Genomic DNA, 27,257 nt, shown 5'->3' on the forward strand with positions numbered 1-27,257 from the left:
TCCGGTCTAATAGCCCCGTCTGCTCCATTCCTTCCAATCAGGAAATTTGAGCCTCGCCTGTCTAAGGAACAGGAGGCTGAGACCATCGGGACTTGTATCACCAGCGCCATGATTCAGCGCCCAGCCCTGGCGAAGCTGAGAGGGACTGAGGTGGCAAAAAGCTCCGCTCTCCGGGCAGAGGTTAGTGAGGCATGGACAAAGCTGCAGCTTCCACCTGCCTCCTTGGCTGGGAAACTCAGCCACCCCCCTGCTGAGTAGCTGGACCCTGGCCCGATGCAGAGAGCTGCGTGTCCAGCCATATCCAGCCCCTCGGTTTATTTTCCAAAGGGCTGGTGACAAGTGGCTACGCAGTTAACTCTGCAGTGGGGTTGGCAGGGAGAACAGCTGTAGAGGTGAGTGTCTGTGAGACTGTATAGAATTACCCTGGATTCTTGGCACAGGGAGCTAGAAGCTACCCCCGTTTACACCAGCTGAGGCTCTGGCCCAGAGCGTTAAATAGCATTTGGTGCAGAGGGAGCAAAGCATGGATTCGGGACAGCCACACGGCCAGGCCATGACTCGCCCTGCCACAGAAATAGAGATTGGCTGGAGCGGGATGAACAGCTCAGCCCTTGGGGAGCCAGTGGGGTGTTGGGGGGCAGCTGGGGCCCCTCCAGAGCGGGAGGGAGGAGGCCTTCCCTCCAGAGCCCAGCTCAGTACATGTGTTGGGGAGCCCAGGTGGGAGGAAGGATTCTTTGGGGAAGGGCAGCCCGTGGTCCAGGTGAGACCCATGTCTATGTGCAGGGGGATCAGTATCACCTGGGTAAAGGGACCCCGAATACGAACAGCACCTGGCTCCAGATGGGGGGATCCACTCGTCCCCCTGCCTCGTGCACCCCACCTCCCTTGTTATTTACTTCCCTGCTTGTCTCTGCTCCAGTCTCTCCAAGAACTGCCCTGGGAGGGCCTGGATCTTGTGCTGCAGACATTCCTGGAGCAGCACCTGACCCCCACCACGCTACTGCATCTCTTTCTGGTATGATAGGGCAGGGGGAGGGGCCCATTCGCACTGGCCATCTGGGGATGGGCCGGCTGGTCAGGTTCTACCCGAACCACAAGAGGGAAGGCTCCAGTTGATCCCGAGGGGGCTGAGCAGGCCTCCCAGCTGCTATGAACTAGCCAGTCCCCCTGGGGCATACACCCAACCCTGGGATCCAGCAAGACAATCCTAGTCCTGCTCCAGGGGTGTCACTTTGGCCTCCTACATTTGGCCTGGAGCACCTGTTCCCCTGAAGGAAACAGCCCCGAGACCCTACAGGATCAATGGGGAGAATCCTCAAAGCGCTGAGCCCAAGACCCTCAGACCTGTGCCAACGCCCCCAGACAGGAGAGGAGCGCTGAGTTCCAGTGTCCGGAAGTGGAGGAGAAGAGGTTAAATGCTCCATGTCCTCTCCCTGCTGGGGCAGGAAGCAGGTTCTGGAGGTCGCCCCGGCATTGCTGCCGCTCACACGACTTTCTCCCTACTCCCCAGCACTTGCAGCCGTGGATCTGCTCTCCCCGGGCCCAGGAGAGGAGCCGAGCTGTGAGAGCCAGCGCCCGGCTCTTCATGTTCTACCGCTTCAAAGCCATCACCGAGGTGAGCAGCGCAGACCCTGCTGCCCCCCCACCCTCCCAGCACTCACGGGAAGTGGGGGGAATACAGACAGAGCTGGGCTCGTCCCGACCTATGCCCTCAATTTCTGTTTGGTGGCCCATTAGGATCTGAAACCCATGGTAGAGCAGGGCTACATGGCCGGGCTGCTGACAAGCCAGGCCTTCGATGCTCAGGAGGCCACCAGATACTGGGCATCTCAGGCTCTCTACTGGCTCTTCACGCCTTGCAAAGGTAAGATAGAGCGGAAGCAGTCGCCACTTCTCAGCCTTCACAGCCCCGGCCGTTACCTAGCGAGCAGGGCTGCAGAGAGAACATGGCGCCTTCATCGCAGCCCTGACCAAAGGGACACAGAGCAGAGGTGGGTTGGTACCTCCCGGGCTGACCTGGCATCTGCCCTTCACGAGGTGCCTGGGACCATCTGGGACCTCCCCTGATCCCACCCCAGCCCCAACACACCTTCTACATCAGGGTGAAGAGTGGGCAGTTGGCCCAGAAGCCAGCTGAGAGCTCACCCTAGCTGGTCGTTCCCAGCTGCGGCTGGAGTCTGGCTCTTTGGCACCTCTGATCTGGCTCGAAGGGGAGGGGGAAGAATCCGGCCCTGAGAGCTCTGCCTGAGCACTGCTGGTTTCTTGTGCAGCTGTCGTGTACACCAAGACAGGGGCAGTGGTGAGCGTGCTGAGCAAGACACAGAAGGATGCCAGCTGCAGAGAGAACCCTGTCCATGTTGCTATGGTGAGTAAAACACTGTGGCTGGAGAGACAGACACACACATGGGAAAGGGGGGTTATTGGCTCCTTCCCTCGATGAGGAGCCGGCAGATGGAAATTCCTGGGTATGGGCTCCAGTGCCCACTCACATAGCCCTGGGCACAGGCTGCCAGTGCCTCTGTCCCCGTTCCCCGAAGAGCAAACCCACCTCCCTGGGCCGGGGCTCGCTGCTCACACTCGGCCTGTGCCTTTCCCTGCAGCTCATCGCGAAGCACCTGCAGTCGAGTGACCTCATGCCCTTCAGCTTCACCCTGCTTCTGGGCCTGCTGGAGAAGGAGGAGTGTGCAGACCAGCTGGCGGGCGTCATGGAGGCGGTGCTGAGAGAGCAAGAATCAGAGCTGCAGGGCCAAGTAATGGCTGGGCATTGGAGGCACCATGCTGACATCTCGGGCAGCTCCATCTTGCCCCGTGCCTAGAATTCCTGGGGCACGAGGGAGGATGTGGAGGGGAGACATCCCTTCTCACCATCATTGATCAATGGGACCCATCCATGCCCTGTCTGCAAGGGGGCCGCTGGGCACGGCCCTGTAATGGTTTTCAGGCTTTGATCCCAGGAGTCTGGCTTGCCCAGCTCACTCCCTGGGAAATGTGCCCTATCTCCAGACCCATCCCCCAGCTGGAGGAACAGAGCCTGCAGTGGGGTCCCCCGTGTCCACTGACTCTTTGCCCAGTGGGCATGGATTGACGTACAGGATGGAAATGCATCCCAGACGCTTAGACCCCACTCTGGTGCTGAAGCAGCCCAGGCATGTTGTCACAAGGGGAGGTACAGCCGGGATATCCGGGGGGTGGGGTGTCACTGGGCAGCGGGATTGGGACCCTTAGTTCTACGGTGCTGGATCACGGGTGGGGGTTTCAAGGTACCGAACCCAGAACCCCCCTCGGCTCAGTCACTCGCTAGGAGAGTTTATCCATGGCCTCCGCCGGGCCATGTGACTGCTGCCTTGTTTCTGAACCTGCCCAGTTCCTCCTGGCCCTTGCCTGCCACCCACCCACAGCGGGGGTAGGGTCTCAGTCCCTGCTTTGCCTCCGCAGGTGCAGGATCTCCAGGCGGCTCTTTCCTACACACTGAGCCCACCCCGGGGGGGGCGGCTGAGTGAGAGGACGAGAGACATTCTCCACCTACTGGCCAGACAACACACCAAGACCGCGGTCAGCATCCTCCTGAAGATGCCCTGGCCTTACAAACAGTGAGCGCCAGCCCCAGGGAAAGGATAGAACACCCCACTCCGGCCTCCAAGCCCCCAGCACCACGGTTACATGCAGCACAGACCCTCCCCTTGCACACAGGCCCCCAGGGAACAGCCCTGCCCCGGCATAGCCTCCCTGTCCCTTGGAGGGCTCCGTGTGCTCTGGGACCCCCGGCTCAGGGCTCCCGCAGCTGAGCTATTCCTAACACAGCTGTCACCCTCCCCCACTTCGTTCTGTGCACTGCTAACCAGTCCACCCCATCCCGGTTCGGCTGTGCAATGGCTTGGCTGGCTGGAGGCCAGAACAGTCTTCCAGCCCCCACTCCCCCCATCACTACACAGACCAGGAGAGACCCCATGTGAGCAGGGTCACCTCCTTTGTCAGCATGGCGCCCCGCTCCCGGCAGGGCATCCCTCCAGGCTGAGGCAGGAGAGGGGCCAACCTAACTGCATTGCCCCCACAGACGCCCCTACACTGAGCATGTCCCCGCAGGGGCACCCCCTCCCCCCAGCTGGGAAATGCCCTCTCCCCCCTGGAATCCCAGCCTGGTATCTTCCCCATCACCGCACGCTTTTAGATGTCTCATCCCACCCTAGAGGCTGATCTTCTCTGATTCCCCAGCCTGCCAGGTTCCCCTGGGCCAGCAGCGCCTTCCCTGCATCCTGCCCAGAGCCGACAAGCACAGAGCCCATTTTACAGCCTTCTCCAAACCCCGCACCCCAGAGCCATGGCATGGCCAGAACTGGAGCTTTGTTCCTCCTGAAACCCCCACACTCTGCCCCATGGGGAAGGAGCTCCTGCTCTCCTGGCCGCAGCTCCCACTCTGTGCCCCCCCCGCAGTTCAGGAGATCCAGCCCAGCACCTAGCCCTAGCCCCTCCCAAGGGTGGGCACCTCCTCACACCAGCCCCACCCCTGAGCCCAGAGTCACTGCTTTCCCCCATGGGGGCTCTAACCCCAGCCCCTCTGGTTCCCATCAGGAGAAGGCAGCAAGGGAGGGAGGGGGCCCCCAAGCTGGGAGGAGTGAGTCTGGCCACGTCCACCCATCCCTTTCTGTGACACAGCGCCCCCTGGCAGTGCCCAGGCAGGAGGGTATGAACCCCTTAGGACTGGACAGTGCCTGAAGGCCTTGAGGTCAGCCACCAGCAGGCTCAACCTGCTGCTTCTGGCCCGTCACCCCTCGGAGGGCATCATCCCTGGTGTGTACCAACTGGGCCCGTCCTCTGTGTGAATTCCTTACCTGCCGTCCCTCTGTCTGTCACAGCCCCAGCAAGGCCATCTGGAGATTCCTAGGTGCAGACCCCATGCTGACCAGGGAGGTACTGCACATCCTGCTGTACGACAGCCCAGAGAAAGGCCGGTCTAACCCTGGGCAGACCCAGGACAGGAGCTGCCCCCAGCCAGCCCGGCTGCCCCCGGCGGTAAGTTCCCATCGCTGGCATTCAGCCCTCTTTCCCGGCTGCATTCTGCGCAGGGCCACGGTCTTCTGACTGTATCTTTTCCCTTCCAGACCACATGTGGCCTGTGGGAGATGATCGGGGCCTTGGGGCAAGCGGACACGCTGGAGGGACGCGAGGACGACCTGTTCGCCTCTTGCTTCCTCGCCATCGCCTGCCCCCCGGCACGGCACCTCTCGGGAGCCCAGCAGGACTTGCCCAGTGACACCAGTCCACGCAGGTAATGTGTGGGGCCAATGGATCCCAGCACCCACGCAGTGTCTGGGCTAGCCCCTAGGAGGGGGAAGCTTCCTTCTTGGACCTTCATTGTCCAGGGACCCCCGACACCTTCGGGGGACCGAGGGTTCAGATCAGCCAGGCTTCCCATGCTTAGGAGCGGGCAGAACTGCCCCCGGATACTCAGGGAGCCAGAGAGCTCCTCAGAGTGGGCAGCTCAGCAGGGTGATGAGGGAGCTGAGCCGGGGGCGGGGGGAGGGGGAGCAGAGCTGGGGAGCAGGGCAGAGCTGGCTGCTGTCTCTATTTACTGTCTACTTTGAAGGCTTTGGGACAGGCCCGGCCTGTCACTGAGCCACTTCACCCCTTTTCTGCAGTGGGCCCTGGGGGCAGGGCTCAGGGCAGCAGGGCATTCAGGGGGGCACTGCATGTCCTTTTCTCCCCAGGGTCAGTTTCCTGGGCGGGGCGGGGAGGAGCAATTTTCACATCTTTGGAGGAGAGCGAAGGGCACATCTGCAGACACTCCCCCCTGCCCCCACAGTTGCGGGGGGAGAACTGAAGGCAGAAGTGGGGCAGCTTCTAGGCTCACCCTGATCCCTTCAGTGCTGCAGCAAGGGAGTCCTGCCCGCCCCCACCCCGCCCAGAGAGCAGGAATCCCCGCATCACCATCTCCTGCCTCCTTCTCTTCCCAGCATGGCCGTGCAGGCCCTGGCGCGGGTGCTGCGCCTCAGGGGCAGTCAGCCAGCTGTGGAGCTAATGGACCAGGAGCGAGGCTGGCAGCTGCTAGAGGAGGCCCAGCCCGAGGGGTTCACTCTCCTTAGCAGGTGAGGACAGAGGCTGGAGGAGTCACGTTCTCGCTCTGGAGCCCAGTGGGGCAGTTATGGGAGGGGGTGGCCGGGACCGGGCCGGATTCCGGCATGTGCAGGGTTGTCATGAACACGTCAACACGAACTCTTGTTCTCTCCCAGGGCCATAGTGACCCACCCAAACCTGGCCCTGAAGAGTATCCCAAAGCTTCTCCTTCCCAGCCTCCAGGCCAGCCAGGAGGGCGAACGCATGGCCTGCACCGCCCTGTTCGCAGAGGTGAGCCTGGAAGACCAGGGGGGAGGGTTAGCCTGGCCCAGAAGCTGATGGAACAGGGGGCCAATAGCTGGTCAGCCAATGAGAGATGGGCCCGGTGGAGTATTGCTTGAACAGCAGTCGGTATGGATCTATGTCACCTCCTGGCCCCTGATCATACTCCCTTCCCCTTGCTCCTCCTGGCCTCGCCCAGCCCTCTCTGACAGCTCCTTTCGGTCCCTTTAGTTCCTCGGCAGCCCCCTGCTGATGGAGAATGAGCCCAAGGCGATGCGGAAGCAGGTTGTGAAGGCCATGCTGCAGCGGACAGAGGACAGCAACATCCACGTTCGAGGCAGAGCGCTGCACGGCCTCAGGAACGCAGTGACCGAGTTCCCGGACAAGGTGGGTCTGGAATGGCAGGAGACTAGGCAGAGAGGGCTGGGTAGGAAGCGCCTGGTTCCCCTTCTCCCCAGCCTGTGGCTCCTATGGAGCAGACTAGGCTGTAGGCTGACTTGCCCGGACTCTGCTTACACTCAGGCTGACAGAGCGTTGCTCACCGAGCGGCGTCCAACCCCTTCTCTGCAGGTCAGGAAAAAGCGAGACAAGATCCTGGAGAGTTTTGTCCGCGCCGTGTGCGAATGCTGCGACCCCCGCACCGTTCTGGAAGCCATGGAAGGGCTCTGCTGGATGCTGCGGGACCCCAAGGCGCCTCTGAAGGCTCACGTCGCCGTCCCACTGGCCCTGCAGGCGAGAACGTTCTTTGAGGATGTAAGTACCAAGCAGGGCAGGCCCCATGGCGCTATAGGGCACCCCACAGGGGAAGGTGCTCAGGACCTGCCTTCCCGTGGAGGGGGCTCAGTGTCCGATGCAGGCACATTTCTGGATTTGTGGGGCAGCTCAGCTCCTCTGCTAGGGAAGGCAGGGATGCAATCATTCTTGGGCCCTGGGCCCACAATTGTTCAGCAGCCCTGGGGCCCAGCAGGAAAGAGGGGAGTTTGCAGAGAATTGTCCTGTCGTTTGAACTAGCTGAAACCTCTCCGGGCTCCGCAGCTGCCAGGCTGATTCCCAAAGCATGTGAGGGCCTGAGCCTGTCCCCTCTAACCACCCTGCGCCCCCTGTCTGCAGGAGACCAGCGGCCTGAGGCGGGCCTCCATGGAGCTCTTTGGCCACCTCAGCAAATTTGTTTCCAAGAAGTCATCCCTCTTTGGGGCTGAGGTGGAGAAGAGCATGGGGACACTGCTCATCCACCTACAGGACGGGGACCCCCAGGTGGCCCAGGTGAGTGCAGCTGAGGGCTCATAGGGGCAGGGGTGGCTGGGGGCATTCTAACAACATGGCAAGGATGGTGCAAACTCCCCCCTCCAAGCCCCAGATCTCCTCAGTGCTGCCCTGTGGCACCCAGGACCCCCCACTAATCCAGCCCTCCCCCACCCCACACAGAGCTCTACCAGCCCTCAGAGTGTAGCTGTGGGGTAGATCTGTGGGGTTTCCTTCTCCTCCTCCATTCCCCACAGGCACCTCCGGCCTCCCTGCCCAGCCAGCCTCTCCGCGGCTGTGGCTCCATTTTACAGCCTGCCCTGTTTAGTGGCCAGGTCCAGGTCTATCTCTGGCCCCTAGCAAGTGACCTAACCCAAGCAGGGCCACAGGGAAGGGCAGGTCGCTGAGGCCGATTGGGTCTCCATTGCTGCTGCCCTGCCCTCACTTGTGTGCTAGCTCCTGTCTGGGAATGACCAGCCTCCTGCAGCAATCCCACCACAACCCGCGCCCAGGCCGAGTAGCAGCCCCCGATAGTGCCTGGGATTGAGGGGAGGCCAAGTACGTTGGTCACCGGGCAGTGCTGTTAACCGCCCACCGGGGACCCACAGGGAATGGCCCCTTCCCTGTTCCAGGAGTGTACCTCCCCGGCCCCAGCGCTCGGGCCTGGCTCCCCTCAACCCAGCCAAGCTGGAGATGGGGGCTGTGGGGGCCTGGGGAACAACCGTCAGGCCAGAGGAGGTTCTGCAAAGAGGTGGCTCCTTGCTGCTCCGGCACAGCAGAGTCTCCCCAAGCCACACAGAGCCTGCGAGTTGGCAGCCCGTTGCGCTCAGGGACTCAACCAGTTTCCTTCTCGCCCTCTCTGGCAGGCGTGCAGGGTGGCATTGCTGCAGTGCGCACCCTTCCTCAGCTACCAGCCCCTGCGTACGCTCGTGCGGAGCCAGCTAGCCGAGGGGGCGGCCCCTGCCATCCCCGCCTTCCTGAGCGAAGCCTGCAGGATCCTGGTGAGTGAGCTCTGGGGTGTGGGCCCTCCAGGACAGGGGGGTGGGAAGACCTAAGCACACAGGGAGCTTCCCTGCTCCAGGGAGCCCCCTCACTGACTCAGCCCCATCCCCCACCCTTGAGGATGGCTCCTGTACAAATCATCTCTGTCCATGGGAGGAATCAAGGGGGAGAGGGCTCTGACAGCCAGGGGTTCCTCACCTCCCTACCAGGCAGCTCCCCTCAGCCTGGGGAGGATGTGTGGCTTGGGACTAACTGGGTTCTTGGCTTCCCAGCTCCAGGACTGCCCAGGGAGACTGAGCAAGAAGGATGCCCTGAGAGCAGCAGCTGCCCAGCAGCTGATAGGTAAGAAAAGAGCTGGAGCTCTTCTTCCTATTATCCCTCCCTGCCCCATGAGTCCGGGGCCCAGCGCCACATGCACACTCCTAACAGGGGGGAGGGGCTGACCTCCGTTGTCCACACACAACCAAACCCAACTCCCCCCCCCCCCGACCCGCTCCTTCCCATCTCCCTGGGACAAAGGGGGAACCAAGACTCCCTGCAGCCAGATGCGAGAGGGCTCTGCGGCCAGAGGGTCTCTTCTGCCCTGGCCCTGGGCAAGCCTGGCACCTGCAGCAGGAGCAGGCCCGAGGGAGAGATCCTGCCTCCCAAAGGTCTCACCCTGGTTCCCCCGCACCCCACCCCGCACCCGCACGAGGCACTGGCCCCAGCCAGGTCCCCCTGCAGCCTGTACAGGGAGGGCAGAGATTCACAGGAAGCCCCAGCCCTGCCCACCCCAGCTACCACCAGCCATGCAGGCAAAGAGCCAGGGCAGCAGCTCTGCCACACTGTGCTTCACGCCAACTCCCAGTGGGGCTTGTGTGCACAACACCTCTCCTGGCCTTTTTGGGGCACTAGGCCAAAGGCAAAATGATCCCAATAATCTTGGGGACTGACTCTCCACCCAGCTCCTTCCCCTCCTCTGCCCGGATGGATTGGGGGTGGGGGGCACCTTGAAAGACAGAAATCCAAGCGGTGGCTGGTGCCCTGCATGCTGTTAAATAACCAGGCCCTCCTGCCTCCCCTAGGATACATGATGGACAATTGAAGCCAGAGAAGAGCAGGAGGCTTGGACCGCCCACCCTGCTGTGAGTCACGGCTGAGGGGTATTGCTGTGCTGGGAGGAGGGGCGGGGGGAAATCGGGGCAGGGATCTAGGGGCAGGGGGCAGCATCCACATCGCACGGTGGCTGGGAGCCAGAACCCAGTTGAAGTGACCTGCAGAGCGTAGGAGCAGGGAGAAAACCCTTGGGGCTGGTTCTGGGGTATCTTCTCCCCGGCTATAGTTTGAAACTCCCTGCCCTGTGGGGTGTTCCCATCCTGGCCCAGGCAGGAGCCATGGCTGGTCAGCAGGGTCTGGGAGTCAGAAGTGAGTTATTCCTGGCAGGCAGGGGGCAGTGGCAAGCAGAGAGGGGGTGGACTCCACAAGAGGGAGGGAAACCACCTCCTATGGGAGACCCGGCTGCTGGAGGAGACTTTTCCCCCTAATCCCTCACCAGCGGGGCCGCGGGCAGGGACTCTGAGCAGCCCCAGCCAAGGGCGAGGCCGGGGGTTCCTCTGAGCCTCATTTGGTGCTAACTCTGCAGAACCCAGCCTGGATTGCTGCCTGCCCCTGCAAGTGGCAGCTCCAAGAGCCCCTGCACGCACGGAGAAGCTGACACCACCCCAACCCCCCACCCCACTCCAGCCCCAGCTATGCTTCTGGGGATATGAAATTCTACCTCTGAGTCTCCCTGCCTTCAACAGCTGATCATGCCCCAAAGGGCTGCACCAGAGCTGAGGAAACAGAGCCAGGTGCTGAGGAAACACATCCCAGGGCTGGAGTGTGCAGTCCAACCCCTCCCCCGCATCACGGGCATTCGTTCTGTCAGAGGCTGACCCTGCCAGCTGCTCACTAGGCAGAACCCAGCCAGGTGCTGAGCAGACTCTCCTAGGCCTGGTGCTTAAATACCTGGAGAGGCTGCAGTCAGCCCAAGAAGGGTGGGCAGGGGGTGGCGTAGAGTCTCAGGCTGAACTGCAGGCCGCAAGCAGACCCAGCGTCACTTCTCACAGCCCCAGTCCACTGAGCAAGAGGGGAATAAGGCTGCTGCAGCCAGAATTTCCTTCACTCCAGTAAACTCCTCTCCCCACATTTCCTGACACCCTCCCTATTTACAACCAATGCAGTTGGCTGCTTTTTAAAGATAAGTGCATGTTGCAAACTCAGTTTTCTTATCCATTTCCTTCTTTGCAGACAAAGATTCCGGCGGAGAGAAATTCCGGCATAGTTCTTCCCGCAGGTCTAGCTACTTAGATGCTCTGCTCACACAGGCAGGCTGATCATATGGGCTGGACCACGCTGCTGTGTGGATGAGGGAAGCCTACGGAAGGTGGGGTGTAAAACAGCAGCTGACGTAGCCTAGATGGGCGCATACTCACTGAAGATGCTCAGACCAAACTTGGGTCAGGGAGCAATGCTGAAACAGTCCAGCAGAGGGAGCCACCGCAGGAGTAATGGGCAGGCTGCCAGTAGATGTCCCCATATAGGCAAGAGAGCACTTGCACAGACCTGTGAGAAAGCAGGAGGATACCCAGGTTACTGCCTTGCAGAGTTCCAGAAGGGAGGGGTCTCTTTCTCACCAAGATCTACCCGAGCTCTGATCTCTAGGGCAGGAGCCTTTTATTTGGCTCCACAGGCCTCACTCATACACCTGCCAACCAAGCAAGGCTTTCGAGCTCAGTTTGCACCATACAGAATGAACGGGTGGTCAGACTCACTCACCTCTAGGGTGCCCTTTTTGTATGTCTAGGACTTTTCCATCTTCTCCTCCTCCACTGAGGGGAAGAGGATGGAAGCTCCAGCTCTTGAATTGGGCTATTAGGGACACACACTGATCACCAGTGACTTATTAGGGAACTAAATAGGGAACCCGGGAGACAAGGGTATTTCCCCGACCTGCCTATGGTGGAGAAACATTAAGATTCAGGTCCCAGGAGTCCAGAATCTCTCGAGTTTGCCCTCTGAAATCCGTTATCTCTGGATGGAGCCTAACAGAAAAACAAGAGATTAGTGGCCAAGGGCACAGAGGGCTGCCATGTATACCCTCCGGAAACCAAGGCTCAGGAGAAAAGCTAGTGGCCTGCCAAGCAGCAGCAGTCAGGCTTGGCCTTCTCTGGCCCCTCAACAAATCTTCCCCAGAACCTCTGAGCTACATGCAGGCTGCCCGGAGGGTATCGCTCAGTGAGAATTCACCTCTGGCAGGCAGCCCTATCAAGAGGGGGCGGGATCAAAATTACATGAGCCCAGGATGAGCTTCCTCTCTTGGACAGTAGAGCTGGGCAACCTGCTGCAGAGGCGAACGCTGCAAATCCAAAAAACATCATCATCATGTTCAGCCTCACCTCCACGAGCAGACGCCTGGCATGTAATCAAGGCTCCATTTTGTCCTCCTCCAAAACCTCAAATCAAACTCTTACCTTCTCAACATTAAAAACAGTGATAGATGTCCTTGTTGTGTAAACAGGCAGAGAGGTTATGCAACTTGGGCGGAAACAGGCACTCAAATACTGCACTGATGGGGGCCTTATAAAGATGTAGACAGATGATAAGTAGCATCTTTATATAGGAGATCCTTGAACAATGCACCAAGCTATTGGACTCAAAGCAAGAACAAACTTCTCTTGTTCACCTCTCAGTAGGAGAGCTCAGGGAAGAGAAGAGTGAAGCCACAGCTCGTATCGAATCTGCTCTTCAGCAGACTACACGTTGCACATCAGACGTACAGCAGCAGTGTTGGTGAATTAATCTAGTACAGTGGTTCCCAAACTGGGGTTCGCGAAATGTTACAGGTTGTCCGCGGGGAACAAATTCCCTAACGGCGGACAGAGCTGTCCCTAGGGACCCCGGGCAGCATGGGGCCAGCAGCCCGGAGCCCCTGGACGTCCAAGAGCGAAGCAGATCAAAGCAAGCATCTCTATCACACTGAGATTTAAACTTCAAAACTCCTTATAGGAAATGCAAAGGGAGGTGGATATTTTTTCCTGTTTTTAAAATTAAATAGGCAGCTAATATTGTTTTTAAAATGATTAGGAAGAACAAGTTTAAGCTTTGTTGTAACGTGCGTTGTTTGTCTGGACTGCTCAAGACCTGAATGCTTGTGTAGAAGGAACTCTAAGTTGACTTCTTAAATACCTTCATCAAGGAGTATCAGGTGTGAAACAGCATGAAACGTAGGAGCCTTGTCTTATAACAGACTTATTCAAAGTGATACAAGCTACGAAAGTAAGATCTTGGAAGAGTGTTGCCGTTTTCATAATGTAATAAAATACTGTAATGATAAATAATAATTAATAATAAAGTGTGTAATAAGCTTGTCATCAAAGCAAATTTTATATTTCCCAGATTACTGTTTTTATAATTTATACTCAGGTAAAGGAGAAAATCCCTGGAAATATTTATTTTGAGGAAGGGGTTCGCGAGACTTGACATTTTAGTGAAAGGGGTTTTGTCATAACTATAAAGGGAAGGGTAACAGCCCTCCTGTGTACAATACTATAAAATCCCTCCTGGCCAGAGACTCCAAAATCCTTTTACCTGTAAAGGGTTAAGAAGCTCAGGTAACCTGGTTGACACCTGACCCAAAGCATCAATAAGGGGACAAGATACTTTCAAATCTTGGTGGGGGAAAGGCTTTTGTTTGTGCTCTTTGTTTTTGGGGGGAGTTCGCTCTTGGGACTAAGAGGGACCAGACATCAATCTATGCTCTCCAAATCTTTCTGAACAAGTCTCTCATATTTCAAACTTGTAAGTACAGCCAGGCAAGGCATGTTAGTTTTATCTTTGTTTTCCCAACTAGTAAATGTACCTTTTCCTAAGGTGTTTACCTCTGTTTGCTGTAACTTTGAACCTAAAGCTAGAGGGGGTTCCTCTGGGCTCTTTAAGTTTGATTACCCTGTAAAGTTATTTTCCATCCTGAGTTTACAGAGATGATTTAGACCTTTTTCTTTAATTAAAAGCCTTTTTTAATAACCTGATTGATTTTCCTTATTTTTAGATCCAAGGGGATCGGATCTGGATCCACCAGGAGTTGGTGGGAGAAAGGAGGGGGGGTGGTTAATTTCTCCTTGTTTTAAGATCCAAGGGGTTGGATCTATGTTCACCAGGGAGTTGGTGGAAGAGTCTCTCAAGGCTACTCAGGGAAGGGAGTTAGCCCATTGGGAGTGGTGGCAGGGGACCAGATCTAAGCTGGTAGTTAAGCTTAGAAGTTTTCATGCAGACCCCCACATCTGTACCCTAAAGATCAGAGTGGGGAAGGAGCCTTGACAGGTTCACAGGTTGTTAAAGTTTGGGAACCACTGATCTAGAATGAGAATACAGTATCTGCACCATCCGGGTCCAAAATAGGGTAAATGCACACAAGGCAGACTTTTAATAATGCTTGGACAATACAAAGCCAACTCCCTCCTCCATGCAAGTTCTGCTGGTTGGATGTGAAGATACGAGGGTGGGGTTGCAGTCATGGAGGTGATGTTTTATAAACATGCTCCTGGAAGACCAATAGACTGCTTCTACTACACAGCCACTTCCTAGGGGAATGCAAAGAGACTAGGTTTCATTTGGGACACCTTCCAGAAAACAGCTTAGGAGAGAGGTGCTACAGCTGCCTTGGGAACATGTACTTCCAACAGATTCTCTACCACCCAACTGGGAAAAGTCTCCATGTGTGTCAAAGACGGGACTGCTTACGGGCCGAAACGTCAAATTCCTGGAAGCTGAGAGTGAGAAGTTTTAAATCACCCTATGGTGAAACTCCTCTGATTACCAGACAATGCCAGGATTAATTGCCTCAAGTACCATGTCACGAATCCAGCATGCCAGGGACATCCCAGAGTGCAAAGGCAAACACGGTGGTTTACGAACAGCTGTTTTGCTTGACCTAGATACAGAAATCTGGTTTTGCCTGGGAGGGGAAGGAACAACAGATTATTTAGAACTTTTGACAGTGCTGCAGCTTTAAGCACCAGAGAAGCAAATGCTTCCTCAGATTTTCAGCCTTCAGTAAGATGTGGCAGCCCTTACAGAAACAAGCAAGAAACTGCCTGGAGACACAGAATGGCTACCCTGAAGTCACAAACCTTTGCTGACCTGTCACCAACTGCTGGCGAAGGAAGCTGCACACACTGCAGTGCTCCTGGTCTGGCCACACAAACACGCTTGGCAGCGTCACTGAGTCAAGACAGCACTCACCAGATCTTCTGGCTCCCTCGAAAGTACTCCAATGGCCCAGCTTGACAGACATGCATGTGGGGCAGTGGGCTGCACTTCCACACGCATCTTTTGGGGATTTTTTTTTTTTAAGCTGCAGTTCCAAAGGAATGTTTTGGGGGACGTTCTGGGTTATACAGGCAGTCAGACAAGCTTCTAAGGCCAGAAGGGATCATTGTGCTCTATGACCCTTGCTAGTTGGCATCCCTAAATTCAGAGTCCAAAAGGGGTGACTTCAAAGGGAGGCTCAAAGCACTGTTGAAAACCAGACAGGCTATCCAGTAACTTAGAGCACCTTCAGACATTGCCACTATTTGCATCTCTCGGGTCCCCCGATTCGTTACTAATAGACTTACAGTCTGTATTCAGTGCTCCTTAGCTTATGGCTTTGGATACCCAATGACAGCTGGTTGAGCTTTTCTGGTAGTTCTACCTGTGTATTTATACAACACAATTACCTCAGGGGGCTTCCTCACCCAACGGGAAGAGACAGAAAGCAGGGAGGAAAAACCATTAACCTCTTCCACAAAATACTGAGCCATATAAAGTGCAATGTTACCATTTAGGCTAAAAAAATGCAACGTTCACGTCAAGGGGGCTGGGAGTTTAGTGGCCCTAAACACCATGACTGTGTTTGTGATAGACCTCAATCTCCAAGCACTGGATGTAGGCAAAGGGAGTGCTGAAGACAGCTCTAAATCAAAAAAGAATCAGGCTAAAGAGAACTGTTAATTTGTTAAGGAACCAAAAAGGATTGATTTGTTATTTAACAGCCCTGCTGCTAACAAGACGGAGGGATAGATTTTTTTTTGACATTTCCACTGGCTGGTAAATTGTATTACCGCGTTTCCCAGAATGACTCAAGGGATTTGGGGGGGACGGGGGCAACCTCCCAACTCCAGTGGAAGAGGTGGCTAATTATTAGCTCTCGACCACCACAGAATGTTGCAACTGCTACAAAATAAAAATAGTGTATAACCTCTGAACAGGAACGGGGAATTGATTACAAATTAGTATCTGGAATCCAGAGGCGATACCCTTACATTTATCTGCTAGGGTAAGTCAAACATTGGTCATTTGTGAGGGTCCTAAACAGAGATCAAACTTTCAGGTCTACTACTATCTTCTCCCACCACCTCTACTTCTGTTTTTATTAAAGGAGTGATTCCATCAGATGCATCTTCCTCCCTTTCCCCAGGAGAGTGTGTGTCAAAATCTCATTGTGTATGATCAAGAAGGAAGAAAAATCTGTACACAATGATTAGCCCTGATATTTTAATGGAAATACTGCACTACAGTCAAGTTTACATTTGTATAGAAATCATCACATGGATAGGTGGCCAAGGATCACATTACAGAATACAAAAAGCAATTTAAAGTAAAAAGAAATCTTGCTACTGTACAGGCAGGGATCAGAGCATGGAGCTCAGAAGTCAGACATCGGGAGGGATGAAAGCTTGCCGGAGAAAAACAGAGTTCTCATTCTTTTGTTTAGGTACAGCAAGTCAGATGCTTTATTAACTCTCACAATGGTGCAGAGGGAGAGAGCTAAGCAGATCTCTCTCAGGTAACTAATTACAGCAAGCATTTATACCTTTCATTACAGAACTAATGAGGGACAGCTGCATTTTGTTTATACATAGGCCATCTTGATATCTTATTTCCTCACTTGTTTTGACTCTAGCCAACATACAATATTTTCTATACCTTATCTATACAAGGTCACAACGACTTCACACACAGTTCTTTCCCACCCGCCTCACACAATCCTTGCTTCTACAAATTTCGCGTTATTAGGGTTACAGTTAGCCTGACTCTTGCTAACGAGCTGTCATGCATTGCAGTTCCTTTCTGTCAGTTCTTTCTCTGCTTCCACAACCTGTAGGTGAAAACTCTGCTGCAGGAGGAGATTGCCTTGTGTTTTATTGGGTTTTTTTCCTGGGTACCTTGAACAGCAGGAATCCCGCCATGTTAATCCCATTCCGCTTAAATAACATGCAAGCACAGACTCTTGGACAAAACACCCACAAAGCAGCAGCAGCTGTTACTTCCAAGCTGGTAAAGTCTAAATCATCCTGACTTCCACTTCCAGATCAGCTTTAACATATATTAAAAAGAAACACCTGAGGGTGGGGTGAGGCACAGGGGAGCGTGTGTAAAACCTTTGAAATGGAAGAGGACACAATAAAACCCCTTTCCTGTCTGAACACAGCAAAAGGAGGAGAAACGGGACAGGTAACTTATTGCTGGCAAACTCTGAAAACTCCCCCGTGGGCTCTTTACTCTCTTTTCCTCTTTCCATAGGAGGCTCCCATTCATCACAATGGCTGGAATTACTCTCTGTACATTGGCTGCCAATGACTAGTGACCCTTATAGGCCATGCATTTTCACCACTCTGCTCTCCCAGCTGCACAAAGGCTGGAGCCATTGCCTTCCCCCGACCCTCTCTCCCCAATTTCTCCATCTCTCTGCCGGGGAAGGGAAGAGAACTCAGTTCTGAGGGGACAACCAGCTGTCTTGAAATCCCTGGGACAGATTTCAGAAGTGGACTTTGAAAAACAGGAAAGCTGCATTCACAGCTCTCCAGCTGGGACACGGAAGCTGTTCGGGCACAACTGGCAGCATTGTTTTGTGCAAGGAAAGGATGCCTCCTTTGAGGAGAGACAGTGCAGTTGGGTCTGTCGTAGCTTACGAGGTCCATGCCAACTTGTCTGAAAACCAAAATCTTCCAATGCTTAAATATCTGCCAGCACTAAACTTCTATGCTTAAAATATATATATATCCCATTTGTGGATTTCACTAGTGAAATGCATCACACTGCCTACCCGCCTTGCCCTTCTCTCTCTCACACACACGCACAGACATAGACACAAAGCAGCTCTAATGAAATACTGGTTTGGTACTTAGGATGTTTTCTCCAATACTGAGAGAGAAAATACATAAGCACAATCAACCCCAGCTAGGTAGCTCAGCAACACTTCAGATTATGAAGCCAATAACAAAATGGTCAAATGTCCCCTCTCCGCACTGCAAACTGCATGGTGCCTTTCAGAACAGGAACAGGGCCGTGGGTGAGCGAGTGTCTTCCTCAATAAGAACCAAGATGTATTTTTCTTTACAAAAGAAAGGAGAGAACAATTTCCACACAAAAGCACTACAACGATAACTCCCTTTGGTAAAAAGTGTAATAAATGTCTCCATAGGTCTGTTTGTTGGTACTAACTCTCAAGCCACCTGGTACTATGGTACACAAGAAGCTGGTACAGTTATACTAGCACATCAAGCATATTTCCTTTAATAAAAAAAGGGAAAAAATTGACAATATATACATTTATTTACAAGAAAGGAAGGGGAACATGTTAAAATTGTGTTGTTTCTGCTGAGAGTCCAGTTGTGATAGGCACCTCTGGTTTCACGACATATCTGAGCATGTAACTTTAAATGCACCACTCCGGTCAGGATGTATGCAACATCCAGTTCTCTTCCCTTGAAGTTCAGGCCATTGAGGAGTTAGTCTCAGAAGTGCTGGTGCATATGAGCTAGCTGCATTTCTCTAGGATCACTCAGTTCTGAAAAGGATCCTTCCCTCCACAGTGCACGCTGAAGTCAGAGGACTGTTGGCAAGAGTTCCAGCTTAGGGTTGTAGAGATCCGTTTTCCTAAACCGAATCCCGCTGGTGACAGGATGTACCAGCTGTGCACTAGTCAACTGGCCATGTTACGGAGATACACAGTGAGGGGAGAAAGGCATCTTCCTCGTTTCCTGGATACGCACACACATACACACACCACGTGATCTTCCCTCACTCAGGGACTTTACGGTGTCTTGAATATTGTGCCGTATTTGACACGGTACTTGTTAATGCTCACAAAGTGCAGGGTCTCTGTATCACAGGTAGTGGTACAGGGCACCAAACCCTCCAACCCTTCTCCCATTAGCCACTTGTTTGTCTCAGCTGCCATTTCACGGGTCACATGCTCCTTGGTCCATTTGTCCACCCAGGCTTGGAATCGCTGGTGCAGCCGCTTGCTCACTCTTTCATGGGACTACAGAAACGGGAGAGACAAAAGATCACGAACATGGGACTACAGAAACGGGAGAGACAAAAGATCACGAAACACTTAAAAAGCGAAAACAAATCCACTTCCCTAGGCCAACAGATTTGAGATGTTTAGCACTGCTGGGGAACTGGGAATACAAACACTGACCCTTGCCGACTGATCAAGGGAAAGCATCAGTAAATTCGAGGCAGTGTATGAACAAGTAGGCACAGCCATCCTTATTCCCAACTGGAAATCCCCAAAAGCCTAGTGTTAATGAAAATTAAGTCCGTGAAATCAAGTGCTCAGAAGTCATCAAAGTCAAAAATCATCAAAGGTTTGTTGAACTCTGAACCAGAATGTTAACTCTGCCACAGTGTATATCCTGTATATTGTATGAAATGGATTCAACACTCTGCTAATAATCAAAACAGGGACACACAAAACATACATGTGCACCAGAGCAGATTTAAACACCCAACAAAAGTAATTTCCAGAAGTTCCTGACTTGACTGCTTGATTAGAACCCTAACGCTGCAATAATGCTAAGCTTCTCATATCTTTTCCCTGATTAATGGCAGTGTCAGGTGATGCAAGACTGTGTTCAGCCTTCAATGCAGGGGTTTATACAAAACAATACGGAAACAGTCTCACGTGCGTGCAAGAATTCCAGCTGGAATAGAAGAGGGGAGTGCTGAGACGGATATATTTGTTCCCAACCTCTCACAGCACATGCGCGCATGCACACGGCACCCCCACTAAAATAAAGTTATTTTTGGACCGAAACAGAGCCTAAGAAATTTCAAACCAAAAAGGAATCTGAGTTATGAGTAAGAGTTAGTTAAGTTTAAGACTGACTTAATTACAGTAGTCAGTCCCAGTAATTACTACACATATTCCCATAGCTGTGCTATTCTGTTAGAACCTGAACTTCTGAGTCCTGGGAAAATATGCATTGTGACATTTCCAGGGTGGACTGATTTAAATCAGCATTTGTATTTCAGCTGTTTTCTAAAGAAAGATGCACTCATTAGTTGATATACCCATTAAAACACCTTGACTTACAACTAAATAGACACTTTACAGTAGATTTGGTACATCTGTTTGCTACCTAGAAGTGTACACCATAACTATATTTTCAGATTCTTATTAACCAAACACTTTTAGTATGTTAGAAAATGGTGGTTTTGGTTTTTGTTTTTTAAGAGAGGGTCATGGATTCAGCATATTTATTTCTCTTATTATAATCTTCTAAGTTTAGGCCTCAACATATTTTGTATTAAATTCTGATTTCTTTTTAAACTGGCTCATTTTTAAAAAAGAAAAACTTATAAGTAACAAAAAATTTTAAAAAGGAATTTTATTTAATTTTTAAAAAAGTCTTCCAATTTTTATCCACCTTGGACCTTTCTGTAATTATGACATCACTGCGGCTATCCTAGTCCCACACCCAGCACTTTCAAGCAGCTGGTCTATTCGTTTGCAGTGCTCCGCTGCCCGGGAGCAACCCTAGACTCCCATTCTCAGTGACTGCAGGGTCGAGGCACAGCTCCTTGATGAGATGAGCTTCGAGGGCTATGTCAGAACACGGGTCAGTTTTTCAGCATTTCAGTTCTTTGCTATCCCCTTTTTTAGGCCCACCCTAACAAGGGGGATTAGCAACCAATGTGAGGTGCCCCTAGGCAAGAAACCTACGAGTAAAAGGATGCTAAGAGCTGTCTACTCTAACAGGAGAGTTTGGGAAATGGAGGGGGAGGAAAGGAAGGGTTACATCTCAGGAACATTCAGAGGAAGTTTACAGCGTCCAGTGGACTAAACTATGTCGTGTCCAGTCCTCAAAGCAATATGAAGACTACTAAATGTTACAGGAGAACAACCCCTCCCCCCCACCCCGGACACTTTATCTGACTCTCCCCAGATGCCCTTTGGGAGCAAGAGGTTCAGGGAAACACCAGCTGCTCATCCCATTCCTTTCACTCAACTCCTACCTGCTGAGCACGCAGCAGAGCAGTCCTCCTGTACATGTAATCCTCCGATTTGATCATGTACACCAGGGGTCGGCAATCTCTGGCACGCGGCTCGCCAGGGTAAGCACCCTGGCGGCCGGGCCAGTTTGTTTACCTGCTGCGTCGGCAGGTTCGGCGGATCGCGGCTCCCACTGGCCGTGGTTCGCCGTCCCAGGACAATGGGGGCTGTGGGAAGTGGCACGGGCCAAGGTATGTGCTGGCCCCGGCTTCCCGCTGCCCCCATTGGCCTGGAGCGGCGAACCGCGGCCAGCGAGAGCCGCCATCGGCCAAACCTGCCGACGCAGCAGGTAAACAAACTGGCCCGGCCCCAAGGTGCTTACCCCGGCGAGCCGTGTGCCAGAGGTTACCGAACCCTGACGTGCACCATCTTATAGGAGTTCAGTTTGAATTTACACTCCAGCTTGTCCAAGCTCTCCACATTCTCCATGGACTTCTTACTGTTTCCCTACTTCCCTTCCTTCTCCTGCTGCTCCCGACCATGCTGACACTTACGGATCCGCCTCAGGTTCCTGTAAACCAAAGAATCCCATCCTCTGTCCACTAGGCTGGGCATATCTGGTGGCTCCAGGCCAGCCCTTCGGAACCCAAAGTATTGCTCAGAGTGGAATGGTCACAAATTAAAGTCGGTTAGGCTCATGTGTCTACCATAAGCCAACCCACTGATCTCAGCTGTTTACAGAGAGTGAGGGCCTTTCAAAGCTGTTTTGCAACCAACTTCCTGCTAGCGAAAAGCACTGACTCAGCACCTTCTGCACTCAGCTAGAGGGCTATTGTAAGCAAAGGCAGGATTGCCAAAAAAAAAAACGGGGCTGGTGACTCCCCAAACCCTGACCTCTCTGCAGCCTGTGGACTATGCTCTCTCTCAGTCACTGGAGAGCAGGAGCCCAGGGTGGGCTCTTGGAATAAACAGCAGCACTGTGTCTCTATATGCTACTCCCAGGTTAATGTCTTCTAAAGTGGCAGAGTACTAAAAACAAACAAGAGACTGCAATAGCCAACACTGTGACAGAGTAAGATTTTCTCCCTCTGCTGACATGGGTACTTGTGGTCTGTGTGTCACTTTTCACAGCCACAGCTTGTTCACTCACCTTGGTAGGAAAACCGGCTTCTGGGCCAGGTGTTCCCGAAAGTTCGGGAGAGGCAGAATCAGAGTTGACGTACCACTCTACGTAGTCTGACCAACGCTGAAATTGGGCACAGAACACAAGGGGTTAACCAACATCTGCCAAATCAAACAATTCAAACCCAACTCTGAAGGGGTTTGGTTGGAAGTGGATGAAAGAAAAGCAACCTTTGGAGACTCCATATATTTCACACAGGTCCCATTCACTCTCCCCCCATGGATGGATATACCTATATCATAGAACTGGAAGGGACCCTGAAAGGTCATCCAGTCTAGCCCCCTGCCTTCACTAGCAGGACCAAGTACTGATTGTTGCCCCAGATCCTTAAGTGGCCCCCTCAAGGATTGATCTCACAACTCTGGGTTTAGCAGGCCAATGCTCAAACCACTGAGCTATCCCTCCCCCTATATGCACCTGCACTGTCTGGTTTTTGAAATTCTTAATAAGAGATGCCAACAAGGCTTGTTCAACCCAATTCACTGAGTGCACTGTGTCACAGAATGAATGTGTCCTGTAGGACTAGAAGCAGGTCATAAACTATAGCATCTGAAACACTGACAGCTCTGCCATCTTCATCCAGTTATACCCCCATTTAAACTTTACATGCTTAATAGCTGCAGCTGAACTCCAAGGACAATCGGCTCTTACCTCTGCCTCTACAGAGTCATCCGAGTTCTCCTCTTCGGTGTCCAGCAGCTCGATGGTTAATTGGACCTGGCCTCTGCTCTGAATGAACATCAGCTACAAAGCAGAATGCGGAAGGAGACTTAGTAACCAATTATTCAGAAAAATAAATCCAATAAACTTTATGCAACGGTAGGATACTAGCCCCAGTTACACAATCTGAACACAGAAGGAGTTTTGACAATGAGTGGAAAGTTCTAGATCACTAAGGAGCTAATCTAACAGAGGGTAAAAGGAGAAAGAAATTATTCTACATATATGGGCAGAAGAGAATTCCTGGATAGAGAACCATGACATACTTAAAGAGAGGTGGAAGAAAAAAGCATGAATTGCTGCAGTGAACAGTTGGTATTTTATTAACGATCAGAAAAAATTTCTCTGTTACCCACAGAGTTTGCTCAAAATTGGGATGGTTATAAAGGCAAAGCAAGGAGCTGGACTCCTTTTAGCAGCATGCTGTTTTCTGATCAATTTGTGCAGTTTCAATTCTTTGCTTCCCTGCTTATTTTGAGACTCTCATCAGGAACACAGAGACGCCCTATAAATATCAAAGCCATTATCAATGAATTTCACTAGTTCAAGATGGGCCTGGCCACTTCTGATTTCACAGCAACGAGAAGTATGAATTTGATTTGAACTGAGAGTCAGGTTTATTTAACGCATAGGTGACAAATATTAGTAAGAGACCGTTACAGTCTACAATGGATGAGATGGAGAAAAAGGTGGAAAGCGTCAGTGACCCACCCCACAGGAGGGAGGGAGAGACAGAGATTAAAAGCCTAGTGACAGCAATCACTCAATACAGTATTACTCTAGCTTTGGGTACACTGAGAAATACAGGAACAAATCCCAGCTTTCCTTCAGGATACGTATTTTTCCATCTTCCTTGCAAATGTCCCATTTCCGAGGAACTCTTTATAGAAATATTCTTCTGTTTTTCCTGTTCGTTCTACAGTTCCTGTCTGGATTGATGCAAGCCCCGCCAAGGGCTATATTAAGACCGACAGTCACAGAGCAGGTACTCGGCAGCTCCACCAGGCTAGAATGCACAATCAGGTCACCCTCTCAAGCTCTATGACAGCTGCGGAGCACACAGGTGTCCAGAGGTCCTTGGGATATTTGGATAGTTACGTAAAATGAAAAGCTGAGCCCATTCTCCTTTCTCAGCGAGTCTTCGTACTTCCCCTCCTCTCTCAGCAAGCTCCTCCAGGAGTCCTCCTCCAAGCGTCACTGCAGGCAGATATGGTTTTTACCTTGAAACAGTTCTCGTCTGACATGAGCTGCTCAGCTTTGCGCTGGTACGTGGCCTCCACAAGGGCCCGAGATGACTGTGAGGACAGCAGGCCTCCGGTAGCTCCGTTGCTATTCTCCAACAGGTAAAGCTCTGTCACCTGCATGCAGATCTCATCGCTCACTGTGTGCTGAAGCTGGGAGCAGGAAGGACACAGAGAAGAGGAGTTAGTGAAGTGGTTTTAAATGCCTCTGGACTTGGTACACTGTATACTGCAGTAGCCCCCTTTCCCCAACCCAAGTCAGTCAGAGGGCTTTGCACTAGTGTGCACTATGGACAACCTGCCTTCTGCAGTCAGGCCGTAGACAAAAGAGAACACTAAGAAAATCTCCAAAATAAACTTCTCCATGTGGCAACAAGCAGAGTTTGACATTAATCAAAACAAGCCAGGCTGAGCCTTCATCATTTGCCTGCACTTCTAGACTTACATGTTTGCATGCAAACACTTATGTCAAAAGCTATAATTGATGAGAAACTATTTTATCTTCCCTGCATACATATACGCTGTGGCAGCATTGGTCAGATTTCCAGTTCTTCTCCACTATGCACCACGCAAGTCTCAGAACCAGCTAAGAATATGTCCATCAATGCAGATTAGAAATGAACATACCCTTCAAAATTCCTGCTTCAAACCTCTGTCTGGTCAAACCACAGCAAAAAAAAAAAAAAAAAAAAAAAAAATCTAGCCATCTAAGTATTAAAACTAAAAAACAATTATTTAGGTTATGAACATAGTAGCCTCTTCTACTGTGAATTACTACTACACCCATTGGAAAACATTGTGTCCTTTAAAATAAATAATGATGCTGGCAAAATACAGTTACACATACAAAGTAACTATGAATTAATAACCTTTAAGTGAGCATTATGAAGGAAATGCCTGACAGCTGGCAAAGATTTAGACCATCGAGGTACGCGGGAAGGGCTTGTTAGGCAGTTCTCTTGCCATGGAATCGCTACACCAAATCCAAAGGTTGATTAGTTGGTTGTTTCTGGAGGGGAAATTAAAAATAATTAAATCAAATTCTAATTATTAATTATATTCCCAAATTTAAATAAAGAGCCGGTTGACTGCCGATTTCCTGTCAAAACTGAAATTAAGAACTTGTTTTTAGCCCTGTCTTTATACTCTAATTTGTGCTTAACAATTCTCCATAGAAATTGGATCATCGAGGTAGCCAGCATGTGAGAGTCGACACTTGGGCTTACAGAGTTCAAGTGACAACAAGCAGCTAAAAGCCACAAATATACCAGCTTCAAGAGCCAGCCAGCGTGTGTGAAATCCAGAAGGAAGTTGTTATTCAAAAGAAATACAGAACCTTTTCCAAGAGTCCTTACAGTTTTGGTCCTTGTGTTTACAAATGCTTCAGGTTTTCTAAGAGCAAGAGGACACTTCAAATGTGGTCCCACCTGATACTAGGCATCTCTTGGATAGTGGAGGACAGTCTGCACTTAGTAAGGCAACTCCCATCTTTTCATGTGCTGTATATTTATACCTGTTTACTGTATTTTCCACTCCATGCATCTGATGAAGTGGGTTATAGCCCACAAAAGCTTATGCCCAAATAAATGTGTTAGTCTCTAAGGTGCCACAAGGACTCCTTGTTGTTTTTACTGATACAGACTAACACGGCTACCCCTCTGAAAGCTGGGTAGTAATCCTCCACATCAATATCCACTAGAGGAAGAGAAGGTGTAACATGAACTACATTGTAACACCCCTCAAAGGCAGTTCCTACAGGCCCACTCTGAGTTCTGGGAGCAAAAGGGCCACATGTTGAAGGTCTCAGACAAATTGATGAATTACCAGAATGGTCAATAAAATGAGGAACAACGTTGTAAGACTTTAAATGAGAGCTTTTTAAATTAATGCCAGGTCTGTAACCCGTCAGAGGCCTCACGGAGGAGGGCAGAGGTGGTAAAATTCTTAGAACTAAAGAGAACTAAAGAGGTTCTTGCTACCAAAACAACATTATGCACACCATTAAAGCAGAGACCTCACCAAAAAGATATGAACGCAGATATGTCCTAAGGCTCTTATGAAATATACGCATAGCACCCAGAGGTCCCAAACTATATCTGCGACCCCTCTGTGCTTGCCACCATTCAGACACACAACCAACTAGGCCCCGCCTTGAAGAATGTAAAACAGAGACCAAGGGGGTTGGGGGAAGCAACTTGCCTGAGGTCACCTAGTAACTAAGTAGCAGAGCTCGAACTAGAACCCAGGTCTCCTGTTTCTCCAGCACCTTATCCAGAGCAAGCTACACAGACAGTTACCGCCTTTCCAAGCTGAATGTGCTAATGTAGCTTCTAAAAGGTTTTGTGGGCTGCAGCAGAAACATAGTAAAAAGGGGAGGAAAATGAAAAAAGCCATTCAGGGTACACCCAGTTTTGAACTAACACTCATCACTGCGGTATAGGCAGCAAGGGAAGATGAAAATAAAGTTTTAAAAAATACTGGTTAAGGAACAATGCCAATTTAAAGGGAATTTGAAAAGTTCTCTGTGTTTTCTGTTTGTTTTTAATTGTTATAGGTTCAAACACCTCTGCCTCCCTCAAGGCCAACAAAGACTGTCCACACTTCCTCCTTTGCTTCAATCCAAATTAGCTACTTTACTCTGGTTTTAGCTGGCCGGAAACAGGCAGCCATAGGCAGTTTAGTACTGTAGCATTATCACCACTAAGGAAACCAGCCCTTGGAGAATTGTAAATACATATATTTTGCTGAGACCACTCAGATTACAAGAACATTGTAACAGAAAATGGAAGATCAAGGAGGCTCTTTACTGGTCTACATAGGACTGCCTGGACTTACTTGGGTTTGGCCTGCCCTGCTTTCTTTAGTCGGTAAATCATTTGAACACCAGTTTAAAAGGAGACACACTTTTTAATACCAGAGCCAAAACTGACTGCTTTGTCAATTGCCAGGGGCTGACTCCTCCATTGAGATATTTTATAACAAGCTTGGGGCAAGAGAAGATTTTTATCCAACTTGTAAATTCATGAGGTAGAAAAATAGCGCAACCCAAAATTAAGAAATTCATCTGGCAAGGAGTGTTAAAGCAATACAAAATACCACACCTCTCCCCCACAGCCCCATGAAGTAGGATGTTCCAAGCCCCAGGGTCAGGTCTAGAGATCTCTTCCTTGATAACATGCTGTGCTACATTCAGTGCCCACCAGCATCCTTCTATTTCACATTTTGGAAACTACCAAAATGCAGGTACCGG

At 51.5% G+C, this 27,257-nt stretch overlaps 1 protein-coding gene, 1 long non-coding RNA gene and 1 pseudogene across 3 annotated transcripts; 2 read left to right on the top strand and 1 right to left on the bottom strand.

Moving 5' to 3' along the window:
* The first annotated feature begins 301 nt into the window (after window positions 1–301).
* LOC135975250 (uncharacterized) lies at window positions 302–1,618 on the top strand. The gene is made up of 3 exons (XR_010592180.1): window positions 302–392; window positions 920–1,015; window positions 1,511–1,618. It is a non-coding gene; the product is annotated as an uncharacterized LOC135975250 (long non-coding RNA).
* Window positions 1,619–6,235: 4,617 nt separating this feature from the next.
* Window positions 6,236–13,601, top strand: LOC135975249 (protein maestro-like). Of its 2 annotated transcripts, XM_065565444.1 has the most exons (8): window positions 6,236–6,342; window positions 6,565–6,720; window positions 6,904–7,086; window positions 7,444–7,596; window positions 8,442–8,576; window positions 8,850–8,919; window positions 9,642–9,701; window positions 10,846–13,601. In XM_065565444.1, exons 1-7 carry the CDS (start codon window positions 6,316–6,318, stop codon window positions 9,659–9,661), a joined length of 744 nt encoding a protein of 247 aa, XP_065421516.1. In that variant the 5' UTR covers window positions 6,236–6,315; the 3' UTR covers window positions 9,662–9,701; window positions 10,846–13,601. The 2 variants fall into 2 exon arrangements, with proteins under 2 accessions (XP_065421516.1, XP_065421515.1); XM_065565443.1 differs by having other exon boundaries at window positions 6,565–7,086.
* Window positions 13,602–16,101: 2,500 nt separating this feature from the next.
* The window catches only part of LOC135975143 (paired amphipathic helix protein Sin3a-like), a 365,185-nt pseudogene continuing 354,029 nt past the window's right edge, over window positions 16,102–27,257 (bottom strand).

The sequence above is a fragment of the Chrysemys picta genome, chromosome 13 (assembly GCF_011386835.1).
Source record: "Chrysemys picta bellii isolate R12L10 chromosome 13, ASM1138683v2, whole genome shotgun sequence".
Lineage (NCBI taxonomy): Eukaryota > Metazoa > Chordata > Testudines > Emydidae > Chrysemys > Chrysemys picta.